The sequence below is a fragment of the Channa argus genome, chromosome 20 (genome assembly GCF_033026475.1).
Source record: "Channa argus isolate prfri chromosome 20, Channa argus male v1.0, whole genome shotgun sequence".
Classification (NCBI taxonomy): Eukaryota; Metazoa; Chordata; class Actinopteri; order Anabantiformes; family Channidae; genus Channa; species Channa argus.
In genome coordinates, this window is record NC_090216.1 from 19,709,510 (window position 1) to 19,730,936 (window position 21,427).

The 21,427-nt window shown below is 39.6% G+C and overlaps 1 protein-coding gene across 2 annotated transcripts in view; it reads right to left on the minus strand.

Moving 5' to 3' along the window:
- Nucleotides 1-21,427, minus strand: part of gna13b (guanine nucleotide binding protein (G protein), alpha 13b) — a 41,649-nt gene that overhangs the window by 4,062 nt on the left and 16,160 nt on the right. The window contains exons 4-5 of one of the 2 annotated variants that reach the window (XM_067488386.1): nucleotides 4,219-4,419; nucleotides 3,238-3,605 (exon numbers count right to left, since the gene is read on the minus strand). In XM_067488386.1, the coding sequence (XP_067344487.1) occupies nucleotides 3,238-3,605; nucleotides 4,219-4,419 (569 nt within the window). Of the gene's footprint in view, nucleotides 1-100; nucleotides 3,606-4,218; nucleotides 4,420-21,427 lie in introns of those variants that run through there. The other variant, XM_067488388.1, reaches the window with a different exon arrangement.

Below are 21,427 nucleotides of genomic sequence, written 5' to 3' on the forward strand. Positions count from 1 at the left end.
CCAGCAACCCTGGGATTGTTGGATGAGTGCTCTGCCCCCTGCATTACAGTCACCCAAATCCTGGTGCAATGATCTGTGTGAGAGTTTTTTAGTGGCTATGGTGTCCCTGGGGGCATATTCAGTCTTTTCTGTGCTTAGCTGCCATAAGTAATTACAAGGACTATAAAACCAACAGTAAAAAACAATGTAGCTATACTGATATGGGTCTGTTTCCACACAAACACAGCGTAACAGCCCTTTGGTTTAGACACTGAAAACATTATCATTTTGTCCCATACAAGTATTGAGTGAGAGAGACAGTTCAAAAAAGAACAACTTCATTGCTTTGGTAACTTGTCCATCCATCCATCCATCCATCCATCCATCCATCCATCCATCCATCATCTTACCCATCTGCCACCATGCTGCCCTTTTGCAACTTGTATTAGTCATTTTTGTTATTCTAAATGGTCTGCACTGTAAATGCTGACGTTTTCCATAATTCATTTATGTAGTGGACTCTGGTGTTCATCTTCTCTACAGAATTTGAAGATGTTGGTTAATGGGACTGTTATAAAAACATTATACTAAAATTAAAATAAAAATATAACAATAACAGCTGTACATACAAATATATTTGTTAGAAATGAGAGAGGGATAGATTTAAAATTAGAAAGGGAAATCAGAGGACAATTTAAGTGTGTATCAGTCTACATTCTACAGACACCAACTGCCCAGGCTCATAAGTTATATAGTTATAGTCATATATGTATTTACAATCTTTATCCCTTTATTTTTACAACCCCTATTCCAGAAAAGTTTGGAAGATATTAAAATATAAAAACAAAATCCAATGATTTGCAAATTTTATTAACACATATTTTATTCACAATAGAGCATTGACAGCATATCAAATGTTGAAATTGAGAATTTTTTGAATGTTTCATGGAAAATATTAGCTTATTTTGAAATTGATGGCAGCAATACACATCAAAAAGGTGGAAGAACTTCCAACCAACGGCTGGAAAAGTAACTGCTATTTTAGCAAGATAATGCTAAACCACATACTGCATGTATCACAACAGCATGGCTTTGCAGGAGAATAGTCCAGGTGCTAAACTGGGCTGCCTGTAGTCCAGACCTTTCACCAATAGAAAACATTTGGCGGATCATAAAATGGAAAATTGGGAACAAATGCCCTGGAAATGAAACATTTCTCATAAAACTCTAGGAACCGATCTCCTCACTGCCCAGTCGTTTACAGATGAAGAGGGGATGTTACAGAATGGTTACATCACTCTGTTCCAACTTTTTTGAGATATGTTGCCATCAAATTCAAAATGAGCTAATATTTTCCATAAAATGTTGAAATTTCAGATATGTTGTTTATGTTCTATTTTGAATCTAATAGGGGTTGATGAGATTTGCAAATCATTCTATTTAGTTTTTACTTATAGTTTACACATCTTCCTAACTTTTTTGGAATTGGGGTTGTAAAAGTGTGGAAAGATATGAAAAATAATATGAAATGACAGAAAAAGTCATCTTGAATGCTTAAAGGAAAATTCCACTGGATTACAGTATACATTTGGACATTTTCAACCTAAACCACAGTAATGATGAATGTTGTTTCAACATCATTTCATCAAGTTTTTTGTTAAGGCTACTTGACCATTTAAACATTGAGCAGACAGTTAGTTTGGATGAAAGTGTCCAACAATCAAAAGTTCTTCCGCTGAAAACACCTAGATCTCTTGATCTGAACACTTCAGTAGTGTAATTAGCAGGGTTGACTTGAAGAGTTTATTGTCTCACATTATTCAATAGGTTATACCCAATGGATGCTGGAAATGTGCAAAATTCGACTTTACTCTGACCACAATACTGTTTAACACTACTGAACTGTTGAAAAAAAGAACCACAGTGACCACATGTACCTCCACAAATGCCATGTGAGCTGTATCTGAATACAACACACAGTCAGGTCAATAGGGAGATGAAAGCTGTCTGAAGTATGTTTAAACTAGAGAGAAATTAGACAAATGTTCTCTCCAGTATCTGTAATGCAAAATGGAAAGCTAGCCATGACAACACATCTTACTTGAGCAAATACCAAACACAAAAAATATCTAAAAGCAGAAGAGTGTATTTGATAGCTTAAAAACCTGCTGCTAGGAACAGCTGCAGGTTTTAGCAGCATGCCTACAGCCAGGGTTAAATAAACAAGAGACTGTTTAAGGAGACATTTTCATCTTAAGGCAATTAATTAGTTAGTTGGATTTATTGTTGCTGAAGAAAACAAAGCTTTATTAACCATGTTTGTTGATGTACACACTCACTGTGAACATGCAGATACAAATCACACAGTAATATGAGGTGACAATGGGTTTGCGAGCTCATGTTACAAGTTAAAGATCGCTGGATTTCTGTAAAATCATGTTTGTTTGTTTTTACACTGATATATTCAGAAAAAAAAAACATGAAATCTGAACTGAAGGGCAGAGGCAGGGGTGCAGTCGTTAACCTCAAATAACAGAGAAGTGGTAAACAGAACCTAGTAGCTTTGTGTGGAATTGTATTACATGCATTTGTGTTGGTCATCCAACTTTAAATTCACCCCCTAAATTAACTTACAAGAAGTCACAAATCTGAAAAGTTTTTTTTCTTTTTCAAATAGACAATGATTCGTAATGAAGTAGACTTTGAAACAGGAATTCTTTGTGTGTGTGTGTGTGTGTGTGTGTGTGTGTGTGTGTGTGTGTGTGTGTGTATCTGTTTGTGTTCATATATGTGTGTGTGTGTGTGTGTGTGTGTGTGTGTGTGTGTATTCCTGTTCTGTTATTTCCTGTACCTCACCATCCACCAAGCACCAGTGGAGAGTAGATATAAAAGGTAACACCTGGCAAAGGTTGCTGCAGGCAATACTCAATAATACCAGTCCCTCCTTCTCTAGTAGATATCAGAGCAGCAGTGTTTCAATATGGATAAGAGCAACATATAAGGACGTATAAAGAGATATCTGAGTCAAAGTCTGAGTCAAAGGATGCTGTGAAAAGTCACTGTGAACAAGCTCAGAAAGCCAGAGAGCAAGTGTGGGGAAATGCCTTAGTGCCTTTAATACACAGTCAAAGTTCAAAAGTGAAGTGTGGGTCAAATCAATGTGGGAGACCACTATTACCCCATGGGGTGGGGGACACCTTGGACTTAACACCCATTTTCCACTTGCCTCACCACATACCTCCTGGTTGATTCACTTACTGCAGCATTAGTTGTTTGAGGTTGTCGTGAAGGATTGTGTCCTTGACGTCACGGAACACCAGCCGGATGTTCTCAGTGTTGATAGCTGTTGTAAAGTGGTGGTATAGAGGCTTCTGCTGTTGTTCTCGCCGCTTTTTGCGGAAGCATTCCACCAGGAAGTGCTGGACATCTGAAAGGCTTATGGGGTCTCCTGAGAACTCTGAGAAGTAGTCTTTAATAGATACATGCTTCACTTTCTCCTGCAGCAAGTCCGTCTTGTTAAGGAATAGGATAATGGAGACATTGCTAAAAACCCGATTGTTCACAATAGTCTCAAATATATTAAGGGACTCATACAGACGGTTGGTCTGCCGGTCTTCCATCAGCACCTAAAGGTGTTAGAATGCAGAATTATGTTGAGGGCTAAAGGTGACTGTGATGTCTGTTAGACATATTAAGCAGGAGTATGTACAACAAGAGGGAAGCGCTTCAAAATTCTTAAAATGGCAAAGGTGTCTTCACTAAAACTTTATACACTCCTTAAGTTTTTTGTTACTTCTGATTGATGAAAGAACTTGTGTACTACCTGAATTATTACATTATTATCTCCTTATATGCCATTTCAGTCTAGGGGGATGATAACTTAAACCTAAACGTAACATATGGAATGATAATGCATATTCAGCTAGTCTAAATTTTAGTTTAGTTTTAGTTATAGTTAATATAGTTACTAACTATAGTATTATAGTTATAGTAAAATATTTAAAATGAAATTAGTGCACAGGATTGCATCCTGTTGAGAAAAATAAAAATGTATGTTATAGTGGATAACGGATGTTATAGTGGTCCTAAGACTGGCCCTGGTCGGCACCAGCATGATTGTTGAATTTATGAATAATTTGTAGTGTGTGAGCACTACAAATTCAGTTCTGTGTTTTGTTATCTAATAAGCTCTACTAAGCTTCTGTATGTCCTTAGTTCATTGTGTGACTTCAAACTCACCTGGTCATATTCAGAAGAGGAGACAAGGAAGAGGATGGAAGTGACTGAATCAAAGCATTCGAACCAACGCCGCCTCTCAGAGCGCTGACCGCCAACATCCACCATCTTGAAAGGCACATTCTTAATCTCAAAGTTATACTCATGGATCCCCTTAGTGGGCCTTCTAGCCATGAGGATGTCCTGCTGGCTGGGAAGGTAGTCCTGCAAACAAATTTTATATATATATATAACTTTTATGAAGACAGGTTTCTAAAGGTTTTACAGTTTTCTCACACATGATGCACACGCACTTTGTATGGCCATCAAACAAGATAATTCGTTCCCTAGCCTCCCTCCTCATCTGCACTGAACCTACAATTCTGTATTTCTTCTTTCCTTTATTTATTTAGACCTGACTCGTGCCTGTTCCAACACCTAACCCCTTCATCTTCATGACTACTGATCCTGACCTGTTGTATGTTTACTCAAACTACTTAATTCTCATGCCTAACCTGGCTTCAAAATATTCAGTTACTCTCAACACCCAGGGTTAATTTTAACACCTAACCAAATTTAATGCTATCAAGGACCCAAACTTACTAACCAATATATAGAAGAAATATGTATTCAAAAGCAAATAAACATTTGGCTGACACACAGTTTAAGGAAACGTAAGTGACACACAAGCCCCTGCTTTGCCTTTAGCTCTCCACACCAAACCCCTTAGTTTATGAACTAAGTAGAGAGAGTCAAATTTGCTCTCCACTCTGGACAAAAATACAGAACACAAAACATTAACCTGAACCTAATTCTAATCATCATCAGTGAAGGTTTCCTCCACCACCTACAAATTGGGGGGTGATGTCAAGAATAGTATAAATATTCACATACTCCAATTTTGTCTCTATAAAAATGACTTGACATTTTAAGAAAAGGCAGCGCAAAAAATGTGATTTTGAAACTCAAGATTATCTGCATTGCAAATTTGTGTTTTCAAAGGTTTTCATATGTGTTTCTGCAAAGATTCAACTTTGTCCTATTTTGACCTATTTTTTAGCAGTGTTCCCGTTTTTACATTGTTTCGCCACGTGTTCTACAATCTTTCAGATCAGACTTCTGGCTTGTTTTTACAGTAGAGGACGATCTGAGCTCACAGAAGCTCAGCAGATCAGTTGGCTTCTAAGTAATTTAGCTGTCATTCTGCTGCTGCAAGCAGTCTACTTAAAGAAGAACACAAAAGAAGAGCAGCTTGCTTTAAGAGTTCTAAAGTCAAACCTTTAGGGCTCAGCATTTATGCTTAACTGAGTTAAGTACTCTATGTTTGGGTAAGTGGAATGCGTCATACAGTTGCGTGATCAGGGCAGTGAAAAATTTGTTTGTGGCCTGCAGAGATCTGCATTCATTAATTTGTGTTGCCCTGCTACAGTATCAGCATTGACCAACAGATATAGATTGATTTTTTTCTAATATGAAAAAAGTGGATCTGCACTACAAACAAACGAATTATTGCAACTTACCTCAGCTTTCAGAACACTCAAGTGTCCTTTAACTTTTACAGACATGGGCTGTAGCCTGCCAGTCAAATGTCTATTGCATGAAGGTGGCATATAATCTGGGTTGTTAACAAAACGTAAAAAAAAATTCATGGAGTAGCTTCACATTTTGCTGATCGTTTTAATACTAGGTCGATGCCGTTCATAGTTAAAATAGAACGGAGAGGTGAGTACACTGTACACAGTACACAGTCTCTGAAAGACCCAACTTTCCCTAAGTAGGCTATTTTGCACTAAATTGCCACAGCAGTGCCACAGTTATCATTATTTAGCAGTTTTTTTCTTACCATAAATTAAAAGCACACTCTACTACATTTTTTTTGTCCTTTTGGCTTATCCCGTATGTTCAGGGTTGCCACTGTGGATCATTGTCCGAATGATAATCTGGTACAGTTTTTACGCCAGATGCCCTTCCTGATGCAACCCTCCCCAATTTCTACTGGGCTTGGGACTGGCATAGCGTGGCTGGGGAGATGGGCTATTGGGGGTTAACTGTCTTGCCTACAGACACTGCGACATCTGGCTGGGAACTGCGGTGGGGCGAACCTCCGACCCCTTGGTCAGTAGTCAGGCACTATACTAACTGAGCCACTACATAAAAAGTAATAAAAAAATTCATTAATAAGCTAACTAGTAAACTGAAACATTAACCACCATGCGTTGACGTGAGCAGAATTGATGGCCAAAGCACAGCAGCTCACCAAAACACGATCTTAAAAAACTTAAAACTTAAACTTAAAAACTCCCAAAAAAATAAAAATACAAAATTAAAACAAAATCCATAAAATAGAAGATTTTAACATTTTTGAACAGAAGGCAAAAAATATTCAATTCAACCTTATTTATAAAGCGCAAACAAAGTCATCTCAAGACACTCTACAGAATAAAGTCAAGACTATAAAGATGTATAGAGAGAACCCAACAATTCCCCCTTGAGCAAGCCCTAGGCAACACTCCTTTTAAAGGCACAAGACTCAGGGTGGGTGACCATCTGCCTTGACCAGCTGGGGTGAGTGGAAAGTGGAGAGAGAAAAGAAAAAGAGCAACAAAAGCAATAACAAAACATCTGGCAGGTTGGTAGGACCAGTAGTTGCACACTGGCTGGAAAACACAAAGCCCTGGGACACCTGCAAAAAGGGACAGAGAGAGGGGGACAGAGAAGGACAAGACAACTACGGGACAAAACATACATATATAGTGACAATTGTGGGGTGAGAGGACAGAGGAGAGGGACAAGAGAAGGGGGGTCCCCCAGCAGTCTAAGCCTATGGCAGCATAACTATAACTAACTATATGCTTTATTAAAAAGGAAGGTTTTAAGCCTAGACTTAAAAGTAGAGAGGGTGTCTGCTTCCAGAATCAGAACTGGGAACTGGTTCCACAAGAGAGGAGCTTGATAGCTAAAGGCTCTACCTCCCATTGTACTTCTGGAAATTCTGGGAACCACAAGTAGGCCTGCATTCTAAGATCGAAGTGGTCTACTGGGATGATATGGTGCTATGAGATCTTCTATATATGATGGAGCCTGACCATTCAGAGCTTTATATGTAAGAAGCAGGGTTTTAAATTCTATTCTAGATTTAATGGGAAGCCAATGGAGAGAAGCTAGTGAAGGTAAAATATGATCTCTTTCTAGTTCCAGTCAGGACTCTTGCTGCAGCATTTTGGATTAATTGCAGGCTCTTTAGGGAGTTACTGGGGCATCCTGAAAGTAAGGAATTACAGTAGTCCAACCTAGAGGTAACAAATGCATGGACTATTTTTTCTGCATCACTTTGAGTCAGGATGCTCCTAATTTTGGCAATGTTCGTAGGTGGAAGAAGGCTGTTCTAGAGATTTGTTTTATATGTGAGGTAAAGGACAAATCCTGGTCAAAAATAACTCCAAGGTTCCTTGTAGTAGTACTAGTGGCCAGACTTATGCCATCTAGAGTAACGATATGGTTGGACATCATATTTCTAAGATTTTTGGGCCCAAATACTATGACTTCAGTTTTGTCTGAGTTTAGAAGTAAAAAAAAGTGTGGGACATCCAGGCCTTTATGTCTTGTAGGCATGTTTGAAGCTTGATTCCATGCCTACAAGACATACAAGATTTTTTTCAATCTTGTTCCATAGATAGATATATCCTGGAATCATCAGCATAGCAATGGAAGGTTATGGAGTGTTTTTTAATAATGTTGCCTAAAGGAGACATATATAAAGCAAAAAGTATTGGTCTTAACACAGAGCCTTGTGGAACTCCATAGCTAACCTTTGTGTGCATGGAGGATTCATCATTAACATGAACAAATTAAAATCTATCAGGTAGATACGATTTAAACCAACCTAGTGCAGTTCCTGTAATTCCAATTTCATGTTCCAGTCTCTGTAATAAAATGTTGTGATCAATGCTATCGAATGCAGCACTAAGATCTAACAATACAAGTATAGAGACTAGCCCATTATCTGATGCCAAGAGAAGATCGTTGGTGACTTTTACCAGTACTGTTTCTGTAATATGATGACTAAAACAGTGAGTTTATATTTTGGGAAAAAACAATTAAATCTAATAACTTAAACAAAGTGCTGAGGCAGTTACTGTCAGCATCTACATGAATGTTAAAGTCACCCACTATAATGACTTTATCTGTACTAAGCACTAAATCAGATAGAAAATCAGAAAATTCAATTCAATTCAAAAACTATATATAAGGTTTTAAGGGACTGGACGGTACACGATAACAAATAATAGTGGTTTTTGAGTTTTCCAGTTTGGGTGTGAAAGGCTAAGAGTAAGGCTCTCAAATCAGTTATAACTATGTTTAGGTCTAGGGTTTATTGATAAGCTACAATGGAAGATTGCTGCAACTCCTCCACCTCGGCCTGTGCTTCTAGGAACATGATAATTAATATGACTTGGGGGGGTTGACTCATTTAAACTGACATATTCTTCCTGCTGCAACCAAGTTTCAGTTAGACAAAATAAATCGAATTGATGATCACTTATTAAGTCATTTACCAACAGAGATATTAATGATCCACATTTAATACTTTTGGGTTTTTTTTCTGTAAGAGGAGTAGTCTTAACTTTTATTAGGTTATTATGATTAACTCCTCTTGTTGTCATTTTTAGTTTATGTCATTTAGTTGGTCGGGGAACAGACACAGTCTCTATAGGTATGTGGGAGTTGTAGTGGGGTGACGGTTGTAAGGACACTGCAGAGAGACGTGTAGGACTGGATCTCTGCATCGTAGGATCAACTCTGGATTGTCATTGTCTTGGTTGTCTAATAAAACCAGCTATATTTCTGGATAAGAAAGCTGCACCATCTAAAGTAGGATGGATGCCATCTCTCCTAATCAGCCTAGGTTTTCCCCAAAAACGTTTCCAGTTGTCTTTGTAGCCCACATCATTTGCTGGACACCACCTAGACAGCCAGCGGTTGAATGACGACATGCTGCTGTACATGTTGTCACTGGTCAGATTTGGCAGGGGTCCAGAGATAACTACGGAGTCCGACATTGTTTTGGCAAAGTTACACACCGATTCAACATTCATTTTAGTGACCTCCAATTTGCATAATCAGAAAATATTGCAACTGTTAAAAAACGTCACTGTGATTTTGGCTATTTTACTATGAATAACCATCCAATACAGGTATTATCTGCAGCTATCTCTGCACCTGTTGCATTGGGTAAGGGACCTTCTGCTAGTTACTGATATCTGCAACAAAAGAAAACAAAAATAAAAAACAAACCTTGTTACCACCTACACATAAGTTTAAACTATCCCTGTTAGCTAAATGTTTAATTCTATTGGAACCCATGTGATTCGCTTAGCCTTTATGAGCTCCCGCCCTGGCCCTGTAGCAAATCTTCCTCTAATGTAAAAACACGGCAGAATGGATCTGAAACATTCCATGTGGCCAAACACTGTAAAAATATGTTGAAACACTGCAAAAAAATCTATTGAAACTATGAAAGGACAAAGTTGAATGTTTGCAAAACACTTTTCCAAATTTTGAAGAAACACATTTGACATTGAAAACAATGAAGCATTTTTCAGATATTCAGATCTAATTTTTAGATGTCTGAATCATATTTTTCAGTTTTAAAACCGTAATTTTACATCCAAATGATTGAAAAGTAGTTTTCAAAAATTCATATTTCTGCTGGAGACTTTGTTATGCCCAACATTAGTTAAAAATTAAGCCTCAACTGAAAAAGGAAACATTGGCTGGAAAGAACTATATTGAAACAAAGTTGCATTGGCACAAAAGAAAGGTACTGGTATAGAAAACAGCTGTGGTTTAACAGTTCTAATTGAAGACTGATCAAGAGCTGCCATTAGTGCACAACTGATATGACATAATAGTGTTTTACCTGGAGAGAACTGCTGCTGTGCTTGCTGTAATTTTTTCAAGATAATGTGTCACATTTATCAGATGGATATTGCAATTTCAGGTAAAAACCCTGCAATAATATTTAACTAAGGCATATAAATGAGATTAGTATAATTAATGACAATTCATATACATTTTAAACATCATTTTAATATCTTCTTTTATTAGTTAACTAGCATCAACTGCACTGGTATCATTAATACTGCAGTTATAAAAAAACTCATATAGATTTTTATCTTTAGAGTTACTTGATCTTGTCTCACAATAAGCGCACTCCCAGCCCCCAGCAAAAGCAGTTCTAAAGAAACGAGGCCTCAACGAGGCCACACAAAAATGGTGAAAGGTTTTATCAAATATCTTCAATGTGCAGAGTATGATGGGCCACACAAATGTGTTAAATCAGTGGTGATTGGATGCCAGTGTGGGCTTACACAGTCAGGAGCAACATTTCTAAAGAGATGTAATAATGTGCTTGTTGAAGTGGTGACTTATATCACTCTATACTCTGTGGAAAATGGTAAATAGTCTGTACTTATACAGCACTTTTCTTTACACTGTTTCTCATTTACCCATTCACATTTACAAACAAACACACACCAATGGGGGAACTGCTATGCAGCTGGCCTGCACTCACAGGGAGGAACAAAGTTGAGGTTCAGTGTCTTGCTCAAGGACCCTTCAACATGAGACAAGAGGAGCCAGGGATCTAACTAACAACCCTGGGATTGATGGACTTCTATACCTGCTGAGCCACAGCTTCAGCAAAGTGTTTTTTGTTAGGCTTGCTCTTTGAAAAAGCTCTAAACTGGGTCTAGGCCCAGTTTAGAGCGCTCTCGGTTTCTCACCCCAGCACTTGCAATTACAAAGAAAGGTGTGGTACATATACTGCTGTTATTTCAGATACTTATTTTGTGAACATTTACTGGTCAGGGGCACACAATTTCCAACCACGGTTGTGAGAGTTTTGTCTAAGAACACACTGATAACCAGGATGGTACAGGATCTACAACAGACCCTGCTTATAGAAGGGTAACTGAACAAACTCAGATCATTCACTACACTGATAACTTAGAAAAACTAGATGTAATGAGCAAGATTAACGTAACCGTGTGTGTGGTTATACATAATGAGTATGAAATCTCTAAGTAAACGCACTTTGTCATTTTCCACTTCTAATCTACACTAATTTACGGATTGGGTACAATAACAACTATGTGGTCATTATTAGACCTGTTGCTTTAAATTGTATTCACTTAAGTGGTAAGATAACTTTCATGCTTGTAGTAAGGCTGCAGATATTATTTTATTCAATCAGTAAAACAAAATACTCAATCGATAGTTCGAATTTTGCCAAAATTGAAAATGTGGAGATTGAGCTAGACAGTGAATAATGTTGCTTGTTTCAATGTAAAAACATGTGAAACCATGTGCAGCAGCTTCCTGTTTACTTTGCAGAAAAAGTGGTAAGACTAAGAAAAAGAGCACATTGTCACAGCTATAGAAATAAATAATGGTTAAAGTTGCTGTTGCAATAAGATTCAAAAAGAAATTGATTGTGGATGGTGTCATTCTCGTTTCTCTAAAGAAACCGGTGGCTTTATGTGTTTATCCTCTTAAAGGTTGCAATTATCCAGAAAGCACAACCCCACAACCCTTTACAAGAAAAGCACAAAACATCTATCTGATAATTGTGACTCAGGACACATGAATAAATGTGACACATATTAGAAGTTACAATAAACAGCACTTCGCTGCAGGTTGAAAGCAATTAACTTACCGTATGTCCTGTCTGTTACATACTTCAATTTTACAAACTGCAGCTCGTGATCAGTGTTCAGCTGGAACTGTCATGCCAAGGTCAGTTTCTCTGGCTGTCTTTTTAACCAGCAACACATAAGAGACTGCTGTACAAGAAAGCTAATGCTGACAGTTCCTTCCAAAACTTTAAAGTTTCTGTATACATTGTGCAATTTGTTTTATTTGCTTTTATGTTGTTTTTGGTCTTTAGAAACATGTTAGTTATTATGGGTTTTCATTGGAAAGAGACTGAGAAGGAAGCAGTTAGATGAGGGTTGACTCCAATCAATAGTACGACCCCAATTCCCTTTTACACTGCTTCTCTCCCATAGATCTTGCTCTGTAAAGAACCATGGAGTTTTCTTTAAACATGTTCATGTCCTCTAAAACTTCCACCTGCAAAATATTTCCGAAATTTGGAGCATCCTACCTCAAGGTCAGGCTAAAAAGGGCCTTTGTGTGCTTGCATAGGTTTCCTCTGGCTACTCTGGTGCATGTGTTACATTGAAATATCCCAGCTACCAGGACAAAGGACTGTCTCGTAGTAGACCAGAATCCAACTCCTGGGTTTGACTTGCACTTTAATGATCATCCTTACACAACATAACACTTGGTTATTATAGTAAGGAAGGACCGGTGTGACTTGTCACAGTATGTAGTGTTTTGTCGGGATGCAGTTGGTCTAAACCTTACCATGACATTTTCCTGCCTAAATCTAACTGATGCTGTTCCTTACCCTGAAGTTGTTTTCTCTAACCATAATGCAGTTTTGTGTGTATGTACAGCCTTTGCTTTGTCAGAGCATTTGTGAGATTGTCATGTCCCCTGCTATGATACTGTACCAGTCAGTATCCATTATCCATCCATTATCTTTAACCACTTATCTCGTTCAGGGTCATGAGAGGGCTGTAACCTATCTCAGCTGTCAATGGGGGAGAGGCAGAGTACACCCTGAACAGGTCTCCAGACTCCAGGGCCTACACAGCGAGACATACAACCATTCACACCTATGGGCAATTCAGAGTCACCAAATAACCTAACATGCATGTCTTTGAACTGTGAAGAAAACCAAAGTACCTGGAAGAAACCCACGCAAGCAAGAAGAGACCATGCAAACTCTACACAGAAACGCCACAGCTGGCTGGCTGGTAGAGTCAGAGCTGGGACCTTCTTGCTGTGATTCCACCACCGTGCTGCCCAAAGATATGTTTCTCCTTATAATAATCTTAGACCACCAAGAATTACGATTAGTTATTGTACAGGGAAATATCTCAGTGAAGAAAAGGACTTGCTTTTCTTCACTGAGATATTCCACAGGAGCTCCTCTTCTGTGGAACCAGCTCCCAGTTCAGATTCGGGAAGCAGACACCCTCTCTACTTTTAAGTCTAGGCTTAAAACCTTCCTCTTAATAAAGCATATAGTTAGTTATAGTTATGCTGCTATAGGCTTATACTGCTGGGGGACCCACCCCCCAATGCACTGAGCTCCTTTCCTCCTCTTGACCATCTCTCCTCTCACCCCGCAATTGTCACCACTGTATGTCATTAACTCTGTGTGTTTTCTCCCGTAGTTGTCTTTGTCCTTCTGTGTCCCCCTCTCTCTGTCCCTTTCTGCATGTGTCCCCGGCTTTAAAGCTGTGTGTCTTCCAGCGTGCAGCTATTGGTCCTACCAACCTGCCCGATCTTATGTTGTTGCTTTTTTGTTGCTCTGTTCTTTTCTCTCTTCACTTTCCACTCACCCCAACCGGTCAAGGCAGATGGCTGCTCACCCTGAGCCTGGTTCTGCTGGAGGTTTCTTCCGTTAAAGGGAGTTTTTCCTCTCCACTGTTGCCTATGGCTTGTTCAAGGGGGGGATTGTTGGGTTTTCTCTATACATCTTTATAATCTTGACTTTATTCTGTAAAGTGTCCTGACATGACTTTTATGTGAATTGGCAATATATAAATAAAGGTGAATTAAAATTATAAAGACTTTGAAACAAAAATGGTACTGGAAAACAGGTGACAAAATTGGGGAATTTATGCTCATACTGGAATCTAATGTCAAAATGTTTATGTACAGTAAAGTGTATACTATGCTTATGATAAAGTGACATATGCTGTTACAATTTCTTCATTTCATTCTTGAGCGACTGTGGAGCAGGAAGGTATAGTCCACCAATCCCACAGTTGTTGGTTAGATGAGTGTGCTCAAACAAGACATTAAACCCCAACTTAGTTGCTCCCGGTGAGTGTGGCCAGCTGCACAGCAGCTTCTTCATCGGTGTGTAAGTGTGTGAGATTGTGAGGGCAAATGGGTGAATGAGAAGCTGTGTAAACCGCTTTGAGGACCAATAGGTAATAAGGGCTATATAAGTGCCAACCATTTACCATAATTTTTGTCTCAGAACAGAATTTAAAAAAACTCCAAAAAACATAAGAATAATAAGAAATAATAAGAAAAGCAGCTTATGTGTTTTCTTTAAAGTGACAGCTTTAATGTTATGCATATGTTCTATAAAGTAAATGTTCACTAGTTCTTTAATTTTCCATGATAAAAAGAAAAAAAGGCTTTTAGCATAACAGTGTGTAATTTGGATGTGTTAAGGCATTATGGCTATTTTAAATGTGACAGTAATTGTTTTCAATTTTGTTACATTTACCCAAAATAATCACCCTTGTTTTAATTTGAACTCAGCCTTTTCAAATCACTGAGCAGCAGCGTTTCTTTCCATTCTCTTATTGGACTAATTAATGCAAGAACAGAGACCTTGTCACTGCCTCCATCTATGGAAGGAGTGCATGTTCAAGTCTGCCACTGCATTGATCTGTCTGTGCAGGTGGACTTGAAATACATCACCTTTTTTCAGCAAAATACTAGCTTATTTATATAGTTTGTAGATTATAATAAGGCTTACTGACCGGGTCTAACTAGAGAATGCAAAAACTCTTTCAGTTGTTTCTTTCACGTGAAGTGGTGTGTTTTGCAGCATTATTTGAGTGTGAAAAGATATCAGGGTGAAAACAGTTGTTAGTGGTAATTTCATTAAAAATGATTAAAATACCTGCCTTTTTTTGCAGCAAAACACTAGAGACTTTTAGGGTTTATGTGTTGCATTGTACCTTTCCACCTGGTTAATAGGAATGAACCCCATCGTTTTGTTTTTTACCTGTCGTCACAAGCGGACATTTTCTACTTGCACAGCTAGTTAAGAATATTAAATGTGCCTGCACCTTTTGTTACTGCTAGACCAATTCTTACAGATTTCAAATTTGCAATTTTGCTGTGTGCATGCCAAATTCAAACAGTGAAACAACTTCTATGCCACTTAAACCATATAGCAGAGGGACCCGGGTTAACAACGACTGTTGACCTACAGGGTACCAGTGGAAATTGGACTACTGTTGGTCGAAGTTGAAGAAGGAGAGGAGGAAGGTGTGTTCGTAGGCAGAGAGAGAAGAGGAAAGCTAAGAATGTAGGACTGACAGTAGGGACTTTGAATGATAGGACTATGACAGGGAAGGCTAGAGAGTTGATTCGCATGATGCAGATAAGGGAGGTGGAGATACTGTGTGTCTAGGAGACCAGGTGGAAAGGTAGCAAAGCTAAAAGCTTAGGAGCAGGGTTCAGGTTGTTCTACCATGGGTCAGATAGGAAGAGAAATGGAGTAGGAGTTATTCTGAAAGAGGAGTTGGTGAGGACTGTTCTAGAGGTGAAAAGAATATCAGACAGGTTGATGAGTCTGAAGCTGGAAATTGAAGGAGTGATGTTCATTGTTATTAGTCGTTATGCCCCACAGGTACGATGTGAGTTAGAAGAGAAGGAGAAATTCTGTAGTGAGTAAGATGAAGTGATGCAGAGCATCCCCAGAGGTGAGAGAGTGGTGGCTTTTAGTCTAAAAACAAAAAAAGTCCAAAACAGTCTTTGTAAAAGATTAATGAGAAATATAAAAATGTTAAAGTGTCACCTCTGTGTGTTTTGCAGCCAAACACCTAAAACAAGTAGCACATCTGCTGATGCCTTGCCAGGACCTGTAGCATCCTTGCAATCTCTTTTTCCTAGAAGTTCATCCTCAGCCTCTTCCAACAGAAGCCCAGGTGTAGACTGGATGGATACCTCTATGATACCATGGAATATGTTCCCAGAAGAACAAATGCATTCATTGGAAAGAAAGAAAAGCCCAAGCCTACGAATGAGAAGGGAAATGTTCCTGAATTTGGTTTGTGAGATGATCCAAATAAGTTCTTGCATAAGTAAAAGGAATAATATTGAAGTTGCCAAAAAGATCGTAGCAAAATAGACAAATTCTCTGCAAGATATTATAGATGGAGGTGTGATTGGCCCAGAATATCACTCTCTAGTCAAGAAAATGCAAAATAGGTTAGAGAATGTGAGGCCACCTACATCTCCAAAAATAAGAAAATGAAGGCATCGTACTGATGATTCTGACACAGCCGATGTCCCCCAGATTAAAGACTAGCAATCCCTATGGGTGCATTAACTGGGATTTAAAATTCCTGCCCCATGGAGAGATCCTAGAGAGTCAGCAGGAGAAGACAGAAAAACTAAAGAAGATGGCTCAGCAAACATATTCAAATCCAGAAGAGGTCAAACATCTGAAGAAATTGACTTTCTACACACAGAATGAACAGATCAACCAGGAAAAAGTATGAAACACCTTCAGGAAGAGTGGCCATTTTGGTTCAAGGAACTTGGGATAGCAGTCCACTTCAAGGTGATCACAACATTTTATTACAGAGACTGGAATATCGGGATTATAGGAACTGCACTAGGTCGGTTTAAATCTTATCTATCTAATAGATTCCATTTTGTTCATGTTAATGATTAATCCTCCATGCACACAAAGGTTAGCTATGGAGTTGCACAAGGCTCTGTTGCTGATGATACCCAGCTATATCTATCTAGATCTTTACCAAATGAAAAAAGAAAAAAAAAAAATCAAGTTAATCAAGCTCAAGTTAATCAAGCTTCAAGCATACAAGCCTACAAGACATAAAGGCCTGGATGTCCGACAATGTCTTACTTTTAAACTCAGACAAATCTGGTTTGAAAAATTGTTTTCATGGTATTTGGGCCTCACTTACCTTATTTCCTTTCTCCATGCATTTATGTTACTGCATAACCTTACTGTAACTCTTCTTTTCTCTCTCCACTATCTACTCCCATCAACCAAGTAATGTCAAAAGTTTTTCTGTTCTAGCCCTGTACCAAGCCAGCATAATGTATGTCAGAGCCTTCTCAAAAACATTGTCTCATAAAATTGTTTTCTTAGCAACTAAATATATTTATGTAGGAAACATTTTTAGCGAACATGCAACATGCAGGACTGCGATACAGGACAGCAAAACTTCAACTCCCTTCTGAAACTAATGTAATATTTAGCTTTGGTCTCACTTAATGAAGAGCTGCAAGAGCAAAGCATATTTAAAATAATAAACCACCACCCTTTGCTACTAGATGTGATTAATAATGCAGTTTTTGTTTCAATGTTTTGACTTGCTGGAGCTACATTCTATCCTCCATTGTGAAGGGAGAGTGTCTGAAAGCACACGTGCATTTGAGGAGACAGAGCTAGGGGTGAGAGGCAGATGTCCAGCTCTGCTTCAGTTCTACTGACAGTGTAGCCAGTGTGTGAGCAGTGTAAATACAGAATATGAACTTTCTCAACTGGACTAAATTTAATTACGGAATTATTGAGAAATCCTAAATGTAATAAGTATTGCTTCTATGGCCCATGTCATGGCTGGCCAGGTCTATTCAGTTCAATTCAACTTTCACAACAAAGTAATCTCAAGGCACTTTACATAATAAAGTCATGTATATCATATATAAAGACATAGGAAGACCTAACAAGCACTAGGCAACAGTGGATAGGAAAAACTACCTTTAACGGTAGAAACCTCCAGCAGAACCAGGCTCAGGGTGGGCTGCCATCTGCTTTGACTGGTTAGAGTGAGTGGAAACCAGAGAGAGAAAAGAGAAACAAAAAACATTGCAGGTTGCTAGAACCAGTAGCTGCTCACTAGAAAACACACAGCTCCAAAGCTGGGGACAACTACAGGAAAGGACAGAGAGAGGGAAAAAGACAACTACAGTCATAACTACAGACAACTTAATTCATACTTTGGTGACAAATTAAGGGGGTAAGAGGAGAGAAGAGAGGAACGAGAGGAGGGAAAGAGCTCAGTGCATCGGGGGGTGGGTCCCCCAGCAGTCTAAGCCTATAGCAGCATAACTATAACTAACTATAAGCCCTTTCAAAGCGGAAGGTTTCAAGCCTAGACTTAGAGTTTGGCCACTTACCAAATCTGAACTGGGAGCTAGTTCCGTTGGAGTGGAGCTTTATAGCTAAAGGCTCTGCTTCCCAATCTTACCATTGTTAATTCTGGAAACCAATATCACTTTGAGACAGGATGCTTTTAATTTTGCCAAACTTCCATAGGTGGAAGTAGGCTGTGTTAGAGATTTGTTTTATAAGTGAGGTAAACGAAATTGTGGGACATCCAGGCATTTATGCCTTGTAGGCATGCTTGAAGCTTAATTAATGGATTTTTCTTCATCGGTTTTCATTCGGTTCCATATATAGATATAGTTAGTTATCATCAGCATAGCAATGGAATACAAATCATGGCCAAAAATATAGGCACCCGTGCACCTGTCGGGGCCTGGGTTAACAACTATTGCCACCGGTGCTGTTGACCTACAGGGTACCGGTAGAAATTGGACTTTTGTTCGAAGTCGAAGAAGAAGAGGAGGAAGGTATGTTCGTAGGCAGAGAGAGAAGAGGAAAGCTAAGAATGTAGAACTAACAGTATGGACTTTGAATGTTGGGACTTTGACAGGGAAGGCTAGAGAGTTGATTCACGTGATACAGAAAAGGAAGGTGGATATACTGTGTGTCCAGGAGACCAGGTGGAAAGGTAGCAAGGCTAGAAGCTTAGGAGCAGGGATAAAGTCTACCATGGGTCAGATAGAAGGAGAAATGGAGTAGGAGTCATCCTGAAAGAGGAGTTTGTGAGGAATGTTCTAGAGGTGAAAAGAGTATTAGACAGGTTGATGAGTCTGAAGCTGGAAATTGAAGGGGTGATATTCAATGTTGTGAGTGGTTATGCCCCACAGGTACGATGTGAGTTAGAAGAGAAGGAGAAATTATAGAGTGAGTTAGATGAAGTGATGCAGAGCATCCCCAGAGGTGAGAGAGTGGTGATTAGTGCAGATTTCAATGGACATGTAGGTGAAGGGAACAGAGGTGATGAAAATGTAATGTGCAGGTTTGGTCTTCAGGACAGGAACACAGAAGGACAGATGGTGGTAGACTTTGCAAAGAAGATGGAAATGGCTGTAGTGAACACTTTCTTCCAGAAGAGGCAGGAACATAGGGTGACATATAAGAGGGGAAGTAGAAGCTCTTAGGTGGACGACATCTTGTGTAGACGTTGTAATCTGAAAGAGATCAGTGACTGTTAAGTATTGGTAGGGGAGAGTGTAGCCAGACAACACAGGTTGGTGGTGTGTAAAATGACTTTGGTGGTGAGGAAGAGGATGAGGACAAAGGCAGAGCAGCGGACGAAGTGGTGGAAGTTGAAAAAGGAACAACGTCGTGTAGTCTTCAGGGAGGAGCTGAGACAGGCTCTGGGTGTTCAGGAAGTGCTCCCAGATGACTGGACCACTACAGCTAATGTGATCAGGGGGAAAGGTAGGAGGGTACTCAATGTGTCATCTGGAGAGAGGAAAGTGGACAAGGAGACTTGGTGGTGGAACGAGGAAGTTCAGGAGTGAAAGAGGTTAGCTAAGAAGAAGTGGGACACAGAGGACTAAAGAGAGTAGACAGGAGTACAGGAAGATGCAGCGTAAGGTGAAGGTAGAGGTGGCAAATGCCAAACAAAGAGCATATGAGGACTTGTATGCAAGGTTGGACACTAAAGAGGGAGAGGTGGATTTGTACAGGTTGGCCAGACAAAGAGATAGAGATGGGACGGATGTGCAGCAGGTTAGAGTGATTAAAGATAAGGATGGAAATGTATTGACAGGTGCCAGGAGTGTGATGGGAAGATGGAAGGAGAACTTTGAGTTAATGAATGAGGAAAATAAAAGGGAACGAAGAGTAGAAGAGGTGACTGGTGTGGAGCAGGAAGTAGCAAAGATTAGTAAGAGTGAAGTGACGAGGATGTTGAAGAGGATGAAGAGTGGAAAGGCAGTTGGTCCTGATGACAAACCTGTGGAGGTATGGAAGTGTCTAGGAGAGGTGGCCTTAGAGTTTCTGACTAGTTTGCTTAACAAGATCTTGGAAAGTGAGAGGATGCCAGAGGACTGGAGGAGAAGTGTACTGGTGCCCATTTTTAAGAACAAGGGAGATGGAGTGGCAGAGAAGTATGTTAGAGTGGTGCAGGACATGTATGAGAGCTGTAAGACCGTGGTGAGGTGTGCTGTAGGTGTGACAGAGGAGTTCAAGGTGGAGGTGGGTCTGCATCAAGGATCAGCTCTGAACCCCTTCTTGTTTGCTCTGGTGATGGACAGGCTGACAGATGAGGTTAGACAGGAATCTCCATGAACTATGATGTTTGCGGATGACATTGTGATTTTAGTGAGAGCAGGGAGCAGGTGGAGGAAAATCTAGAGAGGTGGAGGTCTGCTCTGGAAAACAGAGGAATGAAGCTTAGCCGCAGTAAGACAAAATACATGTGTGTCAATGACAGGGACACAGGGGGAACGGTGAGTTTAAAGGGAGCAGAGGTGAGGAAGGTGCTTAGGGTCAATGGTTCAGAGCATCGGAGAGTCTGGAAAAGAGGTTAAGAGGTGAATACAAGCAGGTTAAAATGCGTGGAGCAAAGTGTCAGGTGTGTTGTGTGATAAAAGAGTATCAGCGAAAATGAAAGGAAAGATGTTCAAGACGGTGGTGAGACCAGCGATGTTGTTCGGCTTAGAGACAGTGACACTGAAGAAAAGACAGGAGGCAGAGCTGGAGGTAGCAGAGCTTAAGATGTTGAGGTTCTCTTTGGGAGTGACGAGGATGGACAGGGTCAATGGGTAGGGACATGAAGTTAGTCGGCGTGAGAGATAAAGATGGAGAGGACAGGGTTAGATGGAGGCACACGATTCGCTGTGGCAACCCCTGAAAGAGAACAGCCGAAAGGAAAAGAAAAAGAAATCCTGACTAAAAGTCTTCTAACATATTACTCCTGTACAGGTGGTCGCTTAGCAACTACTTTATCAAGTATTTTAGAGATAAAGGGGAGATTGGATATTGGTGTTTAATTGGCTAAAACACCTAGGTCAATATTTGGTTACTTTGATAAACAAGTGAACTTGCTAGAGTGTCCACCGTTAGTTTCCTTTATGCCACCGTCCCCATGGTTACACGGTTCACCAAAGTAAACTCATTTTGTTTAAGGTTTTCCAGTTCCATAGCATGCTACTGTTGCTGTTCATATTGCACTCTTATCCTTTTCAAGTGTCAGCCCAACACTAACACTCAACAGTACAGGAGGAAATACTT